This window comes from Macaca thibetana, chromosome Y, assembly GCF_024542745.1.
Source record: "Macaca thibetana thibetana isolate TM-01 chromosome Y, ASM2454274v1, whole genome shotgun sequence".
Taxonomy (NCBI): domain Eukaryota; kingdom Metazoa; phylum Chordata; class Mammalia; order Primates; family Cercopithecidae; genus Macaca; species Macaca thibetana.
This window is the reverse complement of record NC_065599.1, coordinates 12,332,247-12,348,109: the sequence shown is the minus strand read 5'-3', so window position 1 is coordinate 12,348,109 and position 15,863 is coordinate 12,332,247. Positions and strand designations below refer to the sequence as shown.

The following is a 15,863-nucleotide window of genomic DNA, read 5'->3' as shown; positions in this document are numbered from 1 at the left end:
CTGAGGTTGGGAGTTTGAGACCAGCCTGGCCAACATGGTGAAACCCCGTCTCTACTAAAAATACAAAAATTACCCGGGCGCGGTGGCGGGCACCTGTAGTCCCAGCTACTCAGGAGGCTGAGGCAGGAGAATCGCTTGAACCCAGGAGGCGGAGGCTGCTGTGAGCCAAGATCACGCCACTGCACTCCAGCCTGGGCGACAGGGTGAGACTCCATCTCAAAAAAATATAAAATAAAATAAAATAAAAATTTAAAAAACCAGCCGGGGATGGTGCCTCCCATATGTAATCCCAGTACTTTGGGAACTTGTTTTTTTTTTTTTTCTTTTTTGAGATGTCACGGGAATGCATCCTCAGCTTTGGTAAAAGAAGCTAAGTTCAATGAGACCCGTCTCAAATGTTAGGACTTCACACAGTTTTTATTTATCAATTAACGTGAACAAATACATTTCCTAATGAGACAGAAGGAAAGAGAAGGTTTCCATTGGTGGCAGGTCTGCGAAAGTCTCTCTGATCGGAATCGCACACACCGTTCCTTGCAGTTCCTGCTGCTTTGTGATAAAAATCAAGGCTTGCGGAGATCAAGGGCCTCAGAACACTGTGGCTCAACACTGGGCATCTTGAGATGTACGTCTTTATTCACACTCGTTACTGCAGCCTTGTCAGGGAGACCTGAATCTGTGACTGTATTTATTTTTATTTTTTTTCGAGATGGACTCTTGCTCTGTCCCCCAGGCTGGACTGCAGTGGCACGATCTCGGCTCACCGCAACCTCCGCCTCCCGGGTTCAAGTGATTCTCCTGCCTCAGCCTCCCAAGTAGCTGGGACTCCCGGTGCCCGTCACCACGCCCGGCTCATTCTTGCGGTTTAGTAGAGATGGGGTTTCTTGTTCTCAGGACCTCCTGAGGGCTGCGTCACGGGCCGCGGCCACTCACATTTGGCTCCGAATAAATCTCTGCAAATATTTTACAGTGTTTTGTCACGTGCGTCCGTGGGAAGAGACCACCAAACAGGCTGCGTGTGAGCGATAGAGCTGTTCATTCACTCGGGGCCAGTGGCCTGAGTCCGAAAAGAGAGTCAGCAAAGGGAGATGGGCAACGGATTGCTTTTATAGGACCAGCCGCAGTCAAAACGCCTCAGACAGGGAGTTAAAGAAAGAAGGGGGTTTATTCGGCCGGGACCATCGATCGGCAACACTCACGTCTCCAACAACCGAACTCCCCGAGTGGGCAATTCGTGTCCCTCTTAAGGGTTTTTTTTTTTTTTTTTTTTTTTTTTTTGAGACAGAGTCTCGCTCTGTCGCCCAGGCTGGAGTGCAGTGGCGCGATCTTGGCTCACTGCAAGCTCTGCCTCCCGGGCCCACGCCATTCTCCTGCCTCAGCCTCCCGAGTAGCTGGGACCACAGGTGCCCGCCACCACACCCGGCTAATTTTTTGTATTTTTAGTAGAGACGAGGTTTCACCGTGTTAGCCAGGAAAGTCTCGATCTCCTGACCTTGTGATCCGCCCGCCTCAGCCTCCCAAAGTGCTGGGATTACAGGCGTGAGCCACCACGCCCGGCTCTCTTAAGGGTTCTAAGGGGGTCTGCGTGAGAGGGACGTGAGGGATGGAGCAAGCAGGGGGTACGTCACTGGGGGCTGCACCGGTCATCACAACGGAACAGGACAGGATAGGGATGTTCACAGTGCTTTTCTATACAATGTCTGGGATCTGTAGACAACAGGACCGATTAGGTCACGGGTCCATCTTTAACTACCAGGCCCCAGGGTGTGGTGCCCGGCAGTCTGCTTACGAATTTCATGTGTAGACATTGCGCATAAGACAAGATGAGGGATGGTCTCCTCCCTTCGTAGGAGTCGGGTGGAGTGATGGAAAATTACAGCCAAAGGTGGTTTTCGATTGTTAGCAGAGGAGGGGGTTGCAAGGTGCATGGTGGAGAAATCCTAAGTCTTTGTCTAGAAAACCAATGGCACAAAGTCAACTGATGAGCTAACATAGGGCAGGGACAAGGGACCATATAGTAAAATGTTGTAATTTTAGTTCATCAGTTAAGTCAGGAACCGGCTGTTTCACTCCTATGTCGTTTTTTTTTTGTCTTTGGCTGCTCCAGGCTTCTTGTCTGCGCAGGTCACGGGGTGATAATGGCTGAGATTCGGCTCAGAGGCCTGACGAGCTTGACTGTTTAATTTATTTCCTTTCTTTTTTTGTTTTGTTTTGTTTTGCTTTTTTGAGATCGAATCTAGCTCTGTCACCCAGGCTGGACCAGTGCAGTGGCACAATCTCGACTCACTGCAACCTCCACCGCCCGGGTTCAAGCGATTCTCCCGCCTCAGGCTCCCGAGTAGCTGGGATGACAGGCACCTGCCACCACGCCCAGGCTAATTTTTGTGTTCTTAGTGGAGATGGGGTTTCACCATGTTGGCCACACTGACCTCTGGTGATCCACCTGCCTCGCCCTCCCAAAGTGCTGGGATTACACGCGTGAGGCACCGAGCCCAGCCGTATTTGACTCTTCTCATCAGCAAGACCGTGGCCAAGGAAAAGAGTGAGATCACGGCCTTTGCAGCAACACAGATGGAACTGGAGGTCGTTATCCTAAGCAAATTAGCACAAAAACAGAAAATGAAATACCACATGCTCACACTTAAAAGTGGGAGCTAAGGACTGAGCACCCACAGACATAAAGATGGAAACTATAGGCCGGGCGCGGTGGCTCACGCCTGTCATCCCAGCACTTTGGGAGGCCGAGGCGGGTGGATCGCTTGAGGTCAGGAGTTCGAGAGCAGCCCGGCCACCATGGTGAAACCCCGTCTCTACGAAAAATATGGAAATTCGCCTGGTGTGGTGGCTCACACTTGTAATCCCAGCTACGCAGGACACACACTTGTAATCCCAGCTACTCGGGAGGCTGAGGCAGGAGAATCGCTTGAACCCAGGAGGCAGAGGTTGCAGTGAGCCAAGATCGCGTCACTGCACTCCAGCCTGGGCGACAGAGCGAGACTCTGTCTCAAACAAAATTAAAATAAATAAATAAAATAAATGTACTGAGACCTGTCTCACATGTTCTGGGTCCACACAGCAATGAAAAACCCACTCATCCTCAAAAATAAAGTAAAATAAAAATCGGCCAGGCGCAGTGGCTCACGCCTGTGATCCCAGCACTCTGGGAGAACGAGGTGAGTGGATCATGAGGTCAGGAGATGGAGACCATCCTGGCTAACACAGTGAAACCCCGTCTCTACCAAAAATACAAAAAAATTAACCGGGCGTGGTGGCGGGCACCTATAGTCCCAGCTACTCGGGAGGCCAAGGCCGGTGAATCACAAGGTCAGGAGATCGAGACCATCCTGGCTAACCCGGTGAAACCCCGTCTCTACTAAAATACAAAAAAAAAATTAGCCGGGCGCCTGTAGTCCCAGCTACTCGGGAGGCCAAGGCAGGTGGATCATGAGGTGAGGAGATCGAGACCATCCTGGCTAACCCGGTAAAACCCTGTCTCTACTAAAAAATACAAAAAAATTAGCCGGGCGAGGTGGCGGGCACCTGTAATTGCAGCTACTCGGGAGGCTGAGACACAAGAATGGCGTGAACCCGGGAGGCGGAGGTTGCAGTGAGCCAAGATCGCGTCACTGCACTCCAGCCTGGGCGACAGAGCGAGACTCAGTGTCAAAAAATAAATTAATTAATAAAATAAAATAAAAACACAAAAGTAAGAGACAAGTGAATTACCCAGGAGTCCGGCTCGTCTCGGGGTCTGGGAAGCGCCTACCTTCACAGGATCACGGGCTTTGTAAAATTTGCCAACATGAGACAACTCGGCTCCATTTAGCTGCGGTTTCTCTCCACTCCCACTTCCCCTCTGGCCTAACTTCCCCGTGTGCTGGGTGTCCCCCGGGCAGGGGTAGATTTCGGCAGAGTTGAGACAGGGAAGTTGACCTGCAGTTGATTTGTGTGTGGGCTTTGAGGGATCCGTCCGTGGGTTCCAACGTCACGGCCAGACCTGGCTCACCGGGTTCTGGCCCTTCCATAATGACCTGTATCTTCTAGGAATATTCTCACCCACCCACGGCACTGACGCACGGATGTGAGGAGGAGCCTCCAGAGCCATCCTTTTGGTGCTGGGTGTTGTCCAGAAAAAAAAAGAGTGAAACTCTGGCCGGGGGTGGTGACTCACACCTGTGATCCCAGCACTCTGGGAGGCCGAGGCGGGCAGATCACCTGAGGTCAGGAGTTGGAGACCAGCCTGGACAACATGGCAAAAACCTGTCTGTATTAAAAATACAAAAATGAGGCCGGGCGCGGTGACTCACACCTGTGATCCCAGCACTCTGGGAGGCCGAGGCAGGCGGATCACCTGAGGTCAGGAGTTGGAGACCAGCGTCCCCAACATGGAGAAACCCCATCTCTACTAAAAACACAAATAATTAGCCAGGTGTGGTGGCGGGCACCTGTAATCCCAGCTACTGGGGAAGCTGAGGCAGAGGCTGAGGCAAGAGAATCACTCGAACCCGGGAGGCGGAGGTTGCAGTGAGGTAAGATAGCTCCATTGCACTCCAGCCTGGGTGACAGAGCAAGACTCTGTCTTGGATGGATAGATGGATAGATAGATAGACAGATAGACAGACAGACAGATAGATAGATAGATAGATAGATAGATAGATAGATAGATAGATAGATAGACAAAATTAGCTGGGTGTGGTGGCACAGGCCTGTAATCCCAGCTACTCAGGAGGCTGAGGCAGGAGAATTACTTGAACCCGGGAGGCAGAGGTTGTAGTGAGCCAAGATCGTGCCATTGCACTCCAGCCTGGGAGACAGAGCAAGACTCCGTCTCAAAAAAAAAAAAGGGGTCAGACTGCGTAATTTATATATATATATAATATATATAAATATATATAAATAATATAAATAGATATTTATAATATATAATATATTATATATTATATAAATATCTATTTATAGTATATATATTATATAAATACATAAAAATAATAAATATATATACTTTTTTAGATGGAGTTTCACTCCTGTAGCCCAGGCTGGAGTGCAATGGTGCGATCTCATCTCATTGTAACCTCTGCCTCCCAGGTTCAAGCAATCCTCCTGCTTCAGCCTCCCAAGTAGCTGGGATTACAGGCACCTGCCACCACACCCAGCTAATTTTTTTTTTTTTTTAAACGGAGTCTCGCTCTGTCTCCCAGGCTGGTGTGCAGTGGCGTGATCTCGGCTCACTGCAAGCTCCGCCTCCCAGATTCACGCCATTCTCCTGCCTCAGCCTCCAGAGTAGCTGGGACTACAGGCACCTGCCACCAGGCCTGTCTATTTTTTTTTGTATTTTTAGTAGAGACGGGATTTCACTGTGTTAACCAGGCTGGTCTCAATCTTCTGACCTCACGATCCGCCCTCCTCGGCCTCCCAAAGTGCTGGGATTACAGGCGTGAGCCACCGCGCCCGGTCAATTTTTGTGTTTTTTAGTAGAGACGGGGTTTCACCACGTTGGTCAAGCTGGTCTGGAACTCCCGACCTCAGGTGATCTGCCCACCTCAGCCTCTCAAAGTGCTGGGATGACAGGTGTGAGCCACCGCGCCCGGCCGACTCTGTAAAATATTTGAAGAGATTTATTCTGAGCCAAATACGACCAGTGGCCCATGATACAGTCTCAGGAGGTCCTGAGAACAGGTGTGCAAGGTGGCCGGGGCACCCCTTGGTTTTATATATTTTAGGGAGACATGACACCTTGATCAGCTTGTGTATGATGCAGATTGCTTCTGTCCAGAAAGGCAGGGGTAAAACTGGAAGTGGGGGCCTTCTAGCTCCTGGGTAAGTAAGTCACAACAGGCTACCTTCTCGGCCGGGCGCAGTGGCTCAGGCCTGTCATCCCAGCACTCTGGGAGGCGGAGGCGGGCAGATCACCTGAGGTCAGGGGTTTGAGATCAGCCTGACCAACTTGGAGAAACCCCGCCTCTACTAAAAATACAAAATCAGCCGGGTGTGGCGGGCGCCTGTTGTCCCAGCTACTCGGGAGGCTGAGGCAGGAGAATTGCTTGAACCTGGAAGGTGGAGGTTGCAGTGAGCTGAGATCGTGCCACTGTGCTCCAGCCTGGGCGACAGACGGAGACTCCATCTCAAAAAAAAGGGGGGGAGGGGAGGAGAGGGGAGGAGAGATTACCTGGGACCACTGAGCAGGTGGGGACGGAGATTTGGGGTGAGTGGGGGTCTCTCTGAGGGATGGAGATTTGGGGTGAGTGGGGGTCTCTGAGGGATGGAGATTTGGGGTGAGCGGGGGTCTCTCTGTGAGGGATGGAGATTTGGGGTGTGTGGGTCTCTCTGTGAGGGATGGAGATTTAGGGTGAGTGGGGTTCTCTCTGTGAGGGATGGAGGTTTGGGGTGAGTGGGGGTCTGTCTCTGAGGGATGGAGATTTGGGGTGAGTGGGGGTCTCTCTGAGGGATGGAGATTTGGGGTGAGTGGGGGTCTCTGAGGGATGGAGATTTGGGGTGAGTGGGGGTCTCTGCGAGGGATGGAGATTTGGGGTGAGTGGGGGTCTCTGAGGGATGGTGGAGATTGGGGGTGAGTGGGGGTCTCTCTCTGAGGGATGGAGATTTGGGGTGTGTGGGTGTCTCTGAGGGATGATTTGGGGTGAGGGTCTCTGTGAGGGATGGAGATTTGGGGTGAGTGGGGATCTCTGCGACAGATGGAGATTTGGGGTGAGTGGGGTCTCCGAGGGATGGAGAATTGGGGTGAGTGGGGTTTGCCTCTGAGGGATGGAGATTTGGGGTGAGTGAGGGTCTCTGTGAGGGATGGAGATTTGGGGTGAGTGGGGCCTCCGAGGGATGGAGAATTGGGGTGAGTGGGGTTTGCCTCTGAGGGATGGAGATTTGGGGTGAGTGAGGGTCTCTCTGAGGGATGGAGATTTGGGGTGAGTGGGGTTTGCCTCTGAGGGATGGCGATTTGGGGTGAGTGGGGGTCTCTGAGGGATGGTGGAGATTGGGGGTGAGTGGGGGTCTCTCTGAGGGATGGAGATTTGGGGTGAGTGAGGGTCTCTGAGGGATGGAGATTTGGGGTGAGTGGGGGTCTGTCTCTGAGGGATGGAGATTTGGGGTGAGTGGTGGTCTCTTTGTGAGGGATGGAGATTTGGGGTGAAGATCATCCATGGGGTGACACCATAAAACGCAGTAACCTGGTCACATTTTCTCTCCTGCATTTTTTCCTGGCACTGGGTTTGGGCCTAAAGAGCTTGGATGGGCTTTCTTCTGAGTCAAGATTGAGACACGGGGGAATAAGGTGGCGGGCGCCTGTAATCCCAGCTACTCGGGAGGCTGAGGAGAAAGAATTGCTTGAACCTGGGAGATGGAGGTTGCAGCGAGCCCAGATCGCACCACTGCTCTCCAGCCTGGGCGACAGAGCGAGACTCCACCTCAAAAAAATTTTTAAAAAACCAACACACAGCAGTGCCTCCCGTTCCCAGCTGAGTCATCCCAGCTGTGGCTTCAATGCTTGCTTTTGGGGTGTGGGAACGTGCCCTGAGGCCTAGGACTGAACCCCTCAGCAGAAAACAGCGTGGGCTGGCTGGTAACAAAGATACTGGGAGGCTCCCCAGCCCAGGAAGCTCCCCCCCGGCCCAGGAAGGACCCAGCACGTGGCAGTTACACCCCAGTTTGTGGGTCTCCCAGCCCAGGATGTTTTCTCAAAACTTGGCAAACCAGAGAGCATCCTGGCCTTCTGGAAGGCATCGGATGTCTGTTTTCTTCTGAAGATTTTTCAAGCCAAGTGCTGGAGCTGAGAAGGGGGTTTCCGAAGCACCCACAGACAAGATAACTCCGGGAGATAAGGACGCTGACAGTTTTTTTTCAGGCAGAACCGGTTCTGCAGCCAGCAGGAAATAGAAGCAACAAGCAACGTGGCCGGCCGTCCGGGCGCGGCAGCTCACGCCTGTCATCCCAGCACGTTGGGAGGCCGAGGCGGGTGGATCACCAAAGGTCAGGAGATCGAGACCATCCTGGCCAAATAGTGAAACCCTGTCTCTACTAAAAATACAAAAATGGGCGTGATGGTGCGCACCTGTCATCCCAGCTACTCGGGAGGCTGAGGCAGGAGAACGGCGTGAACCTGGGAGGCGGAGGTTGTGGTGAGCTGAGATCGCACCACTGCACTCCAGCCTGGTGACAGAGCAAGACTCCGTCTCAAAAAAATAAAAGTCTGGGCCGGGCTCGGGGGCTCACGCCTGTAATCCCAGCACTTTGGGAGGCAGAGGCAGGTGGATCACATGGTCAGAAGTTTGAGACCAGCCTGGCCAACTTGGTGAAACCCCATCTTTACCAAAAACACAAAAAATTAGCCAGGCGTGGTGGCGGGTGCCTGTAATCCCAGCTACTCAGGAGGCTGAGGCAGGAGAAGAGCTTGAACCCGGGAGGCAGAGGTTGTAGTGAACCGAGATCACGCCATTGCAGTACAGCCTGGGCGACACAGCGAGACTCCAAAAACAAAAGAAAGAAAAGACAGAAGGAAGGAAGGAAGAGAGGGAGGGAAAGGAAAGGAAAGGAAAGGGAAGGAAAGGGAAGGAAAGGAAAGGAAGAAGGAAGGAAGGAAAAAGAAAGAAAGAAAGAAAGAAAGAAAGAAAGAAAGAAAGAAAGAAAAAGAAAGAAAGAAAGAAAGAAAGAAAGAAAGAAGAAAAGAAAAGAAACAGGGAGGGAGAGAGAGAGGAAAGAAAGAAGGAAGGAAGGAAGGAAGGAAAGAAAGAAAGAAAGAAAGAAAGAAAGAAAGAAAGAAAGAAAGAAAGAAAGAAAAAAAGAAAGAGAGGGAGGGAGAGAGAGAGGAAGGAAGGAAGGAAAGAAAGAAAGAAAGAGAAAGAAAGGAAGGAAGGAGGGAGGGAGAGAAAGGAAAGAAGGAAGAAAGAAAGAAAGAAAGGAGGGAGGGAGAGAGAGAGGAAGGAAGGAAAGAAATGAGGGAGAGAGAAAGGAAAGAAGGAAGGAAGGAAGAAAGAGGGAGAGAGAGGATGGAAGGAATGAAGGAAGAAAGGAAGAAAGGATGGAGGGAGAGAGAGAGGAAAGAAGGAAGAAAGAAAGAGGGAGAGAGGAAGGAAGGAAAGAAAGAGGAAGGAAGGAAGAAAAAGAAAGAAAGAAAAGAAAGAGAAAAAGAAAGAAAGAAAGAAAAAGGAGGGAGAGAGAAAGGAAGGAAGGAAAGAAAGAAAGAGAAAGAAAGAAAGAAAGAAAGAAAGAAAGAAAGAAAGAAAGAAAGAAAGAAAGAAAGAAAGAAGAAAGGAGGGAGAGAGAAAGGAAGGAAAGAAAGAGGGAGGGAGGGAGGGGGAGAAAGGAAAGAAGGAAGGAAAGGAAAGGAAGGGAAAGGGGAAGGGAAGGGGAAGGGGAAGGGAAGGGGAAGGGGAAGGGAAGGGGAAGGGGAAGGGAAGGGGAAGGGGAAGGGAAGGGGAAGGGGAAGGGGAAGGGAAGGGCCCCAGGCACCCCAGGTACCCCCATCCCAAATTCCTTCCACAGCTCACTGCGTCCCAGGTGTGGGATTAACACCAGCGGCTGGTTACTTCTGAGGAGGCCGGCGAGACAGCTTGGCTCCAGCCCCGGCCCACACTGGGTCTCCGAGTGCTGCAGGATACACAGAGGCTTTTCGAGCCCCTCCGGTGGCCCTTTCATCGCCGACAGCCGTTGGGGGCTGAGCCAGCCAAGGCTGAATTTGCAGAGGATGCTCTTCTGTCACCTGGTTTCCAAAACTTCCACATTAAAAGCACGTCCCTGAGCAGGGGCTGGGTGGGATGAGGGGGTCCGGGCCTGCGGTTTACTGGGCCTGCGGTTTAACGAGCTCTGCATAGACACTTTAAACCCATGTATGGGCCGGGCAAGGTGGCTCATGCCTGTAATTCTTTTTTTTTTTTTAGAGTGCATCTCGTTCGCGTCTCGCTGTGTCACCCAGGCTGGAGTGCAATGGCATGATCTCCGCTCACTGCACGCTCCACCTCCCAGGTGCAAGCGATTCTCCTGCCTCAGCCTCCTGAGTAGCTGGGATGACAGGCACCTGCCACCACGCCCGGCTAATTTTTATATTTTTAGTAGAGACGGGGTTTCACCATGTTGGCCAGGCTGGTCTCGATCTCCTGGCCTCAGGTGATCCACCCGCCTCGGCCTCCCAAAGTACTGGGATTATAGGCGTGAGCCACCGTGCCTGGCCTATAAATGGGTTATGGATGAACTCTTCATGCAGGAAAACTGAAGGCTCCAGGGCAGACATTCTACAGCCAATGACAACCAGAGGCAGAAGCAGGGAGAGGAACCAGCATCATTTGTTAAGGGGCGAATTCTGTCCCCCAAAATGTATGTTGAGTTCCCCAACTTCCAGTCTCTGTGAATAATGGGACCTTATTTGGAAATGTAATTAAAATGTAAATTGGATGAAGGCGAGCCATAAATCCCATGAGTGTGGGTCTAAGAGACAGAAGGGGCCGGGCGCGGTGGCTCAGGCCTGTCATCCCAGCACTTTGGGAGGCCTAGGAGGGCGGATCACGAGGTCAGGAGATCGAGACCAGCCTGGCTAACACGGTGAAAACCCATCTCTACTAAATATACAAAAATTAGCCGGGCGTGGTGGCGGGCGCCTGTAATCCCAGCTACTGAGGAGGCTGAGGCAGGAGAATCGTTTGAACCCAGGAGCTTGCAGTGAGCCGAGATCACGCCATTGCACTCCAGCCTGGTGATAGAGAGAGACTCCATCTGAAAAAAAAAGAGAGAGAGAGACAGAAGAGGAGACACAGACACAGAGGAGGAGGCCACATGGAGACGGAGGCAGAGACCGGAGTGATGGGGCCACAAACCCAGGGATGCCTGGAGCCCCCAGGACCTGGGAGAGGCAGGAAGGAGCCTCCCTTAGAGCCTCTGGAAGGAACTAGATTAAAAACAGTGGCCCTCAGAAAGATCTGTCCACATCCTAAAGGCCAGAACCTGGAGTGGGACCTTATTTTGAAACAGGTCTTTGCAGAAGTCATTTGTTAACCATCTCAAGATCAGATCTGCCTGGATTAGGATAGGCCCAAAATGCAATGACAGGTGTTCTGATCACAGAGAAAAGGAGACACAGACCCAGAGGAGGAGGCCACGTGGAGACGGAGGCAGACACTGGAGTGATGCGGCCACAAGCCCAGGGACGCCTGGATGTCAAGATCCAATCAACCTGGATTAGAATAGGTGCAAAATACAATAGCTGATGTTTTTATTTTATTTTATTTTATTTTTTGAGACAGAGTCTTACTCTGTCCCCCAGGCTGGAGTGCAGTGGCACGATCTTGGCTCACTGCAAGCTCCGCCTCCTGGGTTTAAGCAATTCTCCTGCCTCAGCCTCCCGAGTAGCTGGGATGACAGTCACGCGCCACCACGCCTGGCTAATTTTGTATTTTTAACAGAGACGGGGTTTCTCTATGTTGGTCAGGCTGGTCCCCAACTCCCGACCTCAGGTGATCCATCTGCCTCGGCCTCCCAAAGTGCTGGGATGACAGGCGTGAGCCACCGCGCCCGGCCCATCCGACTAATTTTTTGCATTTTTAGTAGAGACGGGGTTTCCCCATGTTGGTCAGGCTGGTCTCGAACTCCTGACCTCAGGTGATCCATCTGCCTCAGCCTCCCAAAGTGCTGGGATGACAGGTGTGAGCCACCGCGCCCGGCCTAACTGATGTTTTTTATCAGAGAAAAGAGGAGACAGAGACACAGAGGAGGAGGCCACGTGGAGACGGAGGCAGAGACTGGAGGGACACGGCCACACGCCCGGGGACGCCTGGAGCCCCCGGGAGCTGGGAGAGGCAGGAAGGAGCCTCCCCTAGAGCCTCCAGAGGGAGTGCAGTCCTGAGACACCTGGATCTGGAGACTCCTGGTCTGCAGGACTGAGAGAGGATAAATTCCAGTTGTTTTAAGACCCTGGGTTTGCTCTGCCCGCCCGAAAATCTACCCACCCCACAAATGAAGGCTCCAAGCCTAATTCTCCCAGCATCACACTCCTGCAAGCACAGGCACGGCCAGCAGGTGGCAGTCGAACCCCCAGAAAGAAATTGGTTTAAGGTTCCGGGATTTGGATAAATACGGTAATCAAAACCAGGCGGGCGGATCACGAGGTCAGGAGTTCGAGACCAGCCTGGCCAACACGGCGAAACCCCCGTCTCTACTAAAAATACAAAAAATTAGCCACAGGGGTGGTGGGGGGCGCCTGTCATCCCAGCTACTCGGGAGGCTGAGGCAGGAGAATCGCTTGAACCCGGGAGGTGGAGGCTGCAGTGAGCCGAGATCGTGCCGCTGCACTCCAGCCTGAGCAACAAAGCAACACTCCATCTCAAACAAACCAAAAAAAACCCCAAAAAACAGTGTAGGAGGTCCCAAGACCCCTGCAGAGGATTCCTGGATCTCGTGCATGAAAGAATTCGAGCCAGGCGAAGTGGCTCACGGCTGTCATCCCAGCACTTTGGGAGGCCGAGGTGGGTGGATCACCTGAGGTCAGGAGTTCGAGACCAGTCTGGACAACATGGAGAAACCCCCGTCTCTACTAAAAATACAAAATTAGGCAGATGTGGTGGCTTGGTGATTCCAGCTACTCGGGAGGCTGAGGCAGGAGAATCGCTTGAACCCGGGAGGCGGAGGTTGCCGTGAGCCGAGATCGCGCCATTGCACTCCAGCCTGGGGGACAAGAGCGAGACTCCGTCTCAAAAAAAAAAGGGAAGAAGAAAGAAGAAAGAAGGAGAAGACAGAAGGAAGAAGAAAGAAGAAGAAAGAAGAAGGAAAAGGAGAAGACAGAAAGAAGAAGGGAGGAGGAGGGGGGGGGGGGGGGGGGGGGGGGGGGGGGGGGGGGGGGGGGGGGGGGGGGAGGGGGGGGGGGGGGGGGGGGGAGGAGGGGGGGGGGGGGGGGGGGGAGGGGGGGGGGGGGGGGGGGGGGGGGGGGGGGGGGGGGGGGGGGGGGGGGGGGGGGGGGGGGGGGGGGGGGGGGGGGGGGGGGGGGGGGGGGGGGGGGGGGGGGGGGGGGGGGGGGGGGGGGGGGGGGGGGGGGGGGGGGGGGGGGGGGGGGGGGGGGGGGGGGGGGGGGGGGGGGGGGGGGGGGGGGGGGGGGGGGGGGGGGGGGGGGGGGGGGGGGGGGGGGGGGGGGGGGGGGGGGGGGGGGGGGGGGGGGGGGGGGGGGGGGGGGGGGGGGGGGGGGGGGGGGGGGGGGGGGGGGGGGGGGGGGGGGGGGGGGGGGGGGGGGGGGGGGGGGGGGGGGGGGGGGGGGGGGGGGGGGGGGGGGGGGGGGGGGGGGGGGGGGGGGGGGGGGGGAGGGGGGGGGGGGGGGGGGGGGGGGGGGGGGGGGGGGGGGGGGGGGGGGGGGGGAGGGGGGGGGGGGGGGGGGGGGGGGGGGGGGGGGGGGGGGGGGGGGGGGGGGGGGGGGGGGGGGGGGGGGGGGGGGGGGGGGGGGGGGGGGGGGGGGGGGGGGGGGGGGGGGGGGGGGGGGGGGGGGGGGGGGGGGGGGGGGGGGGGGGGGGGGGGGGGGGGGGGGGGGGGGGGGGGGGGGGGGGGGGGGGGGGGGGGGGGGGGGGGGGGGGGGGGGGGGGGGGGGGGGGGGGGGGGGGGGGGGGGGGGGGGGGGGGGGGGGGGGGGGGGGGGGGGGGGGGGGGGGGGGGGGGGGGGGGGGGGGGGGGGGGGGGGGGGGGGGGGGGGGGGGGGGGGGGGGGGGGGGGGGGGGGGGGGGGGGGGGGGGGGGGGGGGGGGGGGGGGGGGGGGGGGGGGGGGGGGGGGGGGGGGGGGGGGGGGGGGGGGGGGGGGGGGGGGGGGGGGGGGGGGGGGGGGGGGGGGGGGGGGGGGGGGGGGGGGGGGGGGGGAGGGGGGGGGGGGGGGGGGGGGGGGGGGGGGGGGGGGGGGGGGGGGGGGGGGGGGGGGGGGGGGGGGGGGGGGGGGGGGGGGGGGGGGGGGGGGGGGGGGGGGGGGGGGGGGGGGGGGGGGGGGGGGGGGGGGGGGGGGGGGGGGGGGGGGGGGGGGGGGGGGGGGGGGGGGGGAGGGGGAGGGGGGGGGGGGGGGGGGGGGGGGGGGGGGGGGGGGGGGGGGGGGGGGGGGGGGGGAGGGGGGGGGGGGGGGGGGGGGGGGGGGGGGGGGGGGGGGGGGGGGGGGGGGGGAGGGGGGGGGGGGGGGGGGGGGGGGGGGGGGGGGGGGGGGGAGGGGGGGGGGGGGGGGGGGGGGGGGGGAGGGGGGGGGGGGGGGGGGGGGGGGGGGGGGGGGGGGGGGGGGGGGGGGGGGGGGGGGGGGGGGGGGGGGGGGGGGGGGGGGGGGGGGGGGGGGGGGGGGGGGGGGGGGGGGGGGGGGGGGGGGGGGGGGGGGGGGGGGGGGGGGGGGGGGGGGGGGGGGGGGAGGGGGGGAGGAGGGGGGGGGGGGAGGGGGGGAGGGGAGGGGGGGGGGGGGGGGGGGGGGGGGGGGGGGGGGGGGGGGGAGGAGGGGGGGGGGGGGGGGGAGGGGGGGGGGGGGGGGGGGGGGGGGGGGGGAGGGAGGGGGGGGGGGGGGGGAGGAGGAGGGGGGGGGGGGGGAGGAGGGGGGGGGGGGGGAGGGGGGGGGAGGAGGGGGGAGGAGGGGGGGGGGAGGGAGGGTTAAGGGAATCCCTCCCCCAACCCTGGCATTTAAAGCCGCAGGCAGGCTCGGATTTCCCTGTTACCCCGAGGACGCCAGGAGTATTGAATTTAACGGCGGGCCCCAGTGCCCTTCTTTTAACTAATGACATCTGCGAAGGAATTCCAACTAAGGTCTCATTCCCAGAGTCCAGGCATTTGGAACTCAAAGTATATATTTTGGGGCCGCCGTGCCCGGCCACCAGACCATCCAGGCGCGTCCCCCCGTCTTCTGCCTCTGCCTGTCCTCGGCTGCCTTCAGGTTTTCCTGGGTGGAGAGCTCATGAGAAACCCACTTATGGCTAGCGTTCCGTTATTGGAACGCTAAGCTGGTAGGAGTTACTTCTGGCCTCCTGCTGAAGGGCCTGGCCAAGATCTGGTTTTACACACAAAGGAACTTGCAACCTCTGGCATACTTGAGGCTTAAAATGTCCGTGCAGAGCTCATTAAACTACAGGCCCCGGGCCCCTGAGCCCGCCCAGTCCTTGCTCTGGGACAGGCCTTTGATTTGGACACAAGAGGGGCCAGGGACGCCATCTGCAGATTCAGCCCTGGCCGGTTCAGCCCCCAGCGACTGTCGGCAATAAAAGGGGTCAGACAAAGGACTGGAAAAGCAGCTCACAGCGGGAATCCTGAGGCACTCAGGAGCCAGGCTGTCTGGCAAGCCTCAAACACACCCAGCAGGTTGGTTTAATCCCACATCACGGACGCTGGGAGCTGTGCAAGGAGTTTGCGAACAGGATTCCTGGGGATGCCTGAAGCTCGTTCTGCGGGAGCTGCCTCTGGGACAGGAAATGTCACATTGTACCAGCAAGGTCTCTGTCCAGCCCAGACCACAAGGCCCAAATCCGGCAGAACGCCTCTAGGCCATTGAGGTTCCTGGATTCCACTTTTAGCCAGAGCCAGCTAGGAAGAGGCTAGGAGCTTGTTAAAGTCTGAGGGTTGGCCGGGCGCGGTGGCTCACGTCTGTCATCCCAGCACTTTGGGAGGCCGAGGCAGGTGGATCACTTGAGGTCAGGAGCTCGCGACCAGCCTGGCCAACATGGTGAAGCCCATTTCTGCCGAAAATACAAAAATTAGCCGGGCGCGGTGGCGGACGTCTGTAATTCCAGCTACTCAGGAGGCTGAGGCAGGAGAATCACTTGAACCCCGGAGGCAGAGGTTGTGGTGAGTCGAGATGGAACCACTGCACTCCAGCCTGAGACACAGAGCAAGTCTCCATGTCTAAGAAAAAAAAAAGGTGGGTGCAGTGGCTCATGCCTGTCA

At 57.6% G+C, this 15,863-nt stretch overlaps 1 protein-coding gene across 1 annotated transcript; it reads right to left on the bottom strand.

The window, feature by feature from the left end:
• Positions 1–9,635: 9,635 nt before the first annotated feature.
• LOC126947226 (basic proline-rich protein-like) lies at positions 9,636–14,561 on the bottom strand (the record flags this gene model as incomplete). The annotated part of the gene is made up of 2 exons (XM_050777931.1): positions 9,636–9,790; positions 12,791–14,561. Coding segments are annotated over 2 exons (1,926 nt in total), but the record flags the coding sequence as incomplete, so codon positions are not given.
• Between the last annotated feature and the right edge of the window lie 1,302 nt (positions 14,562–15,863).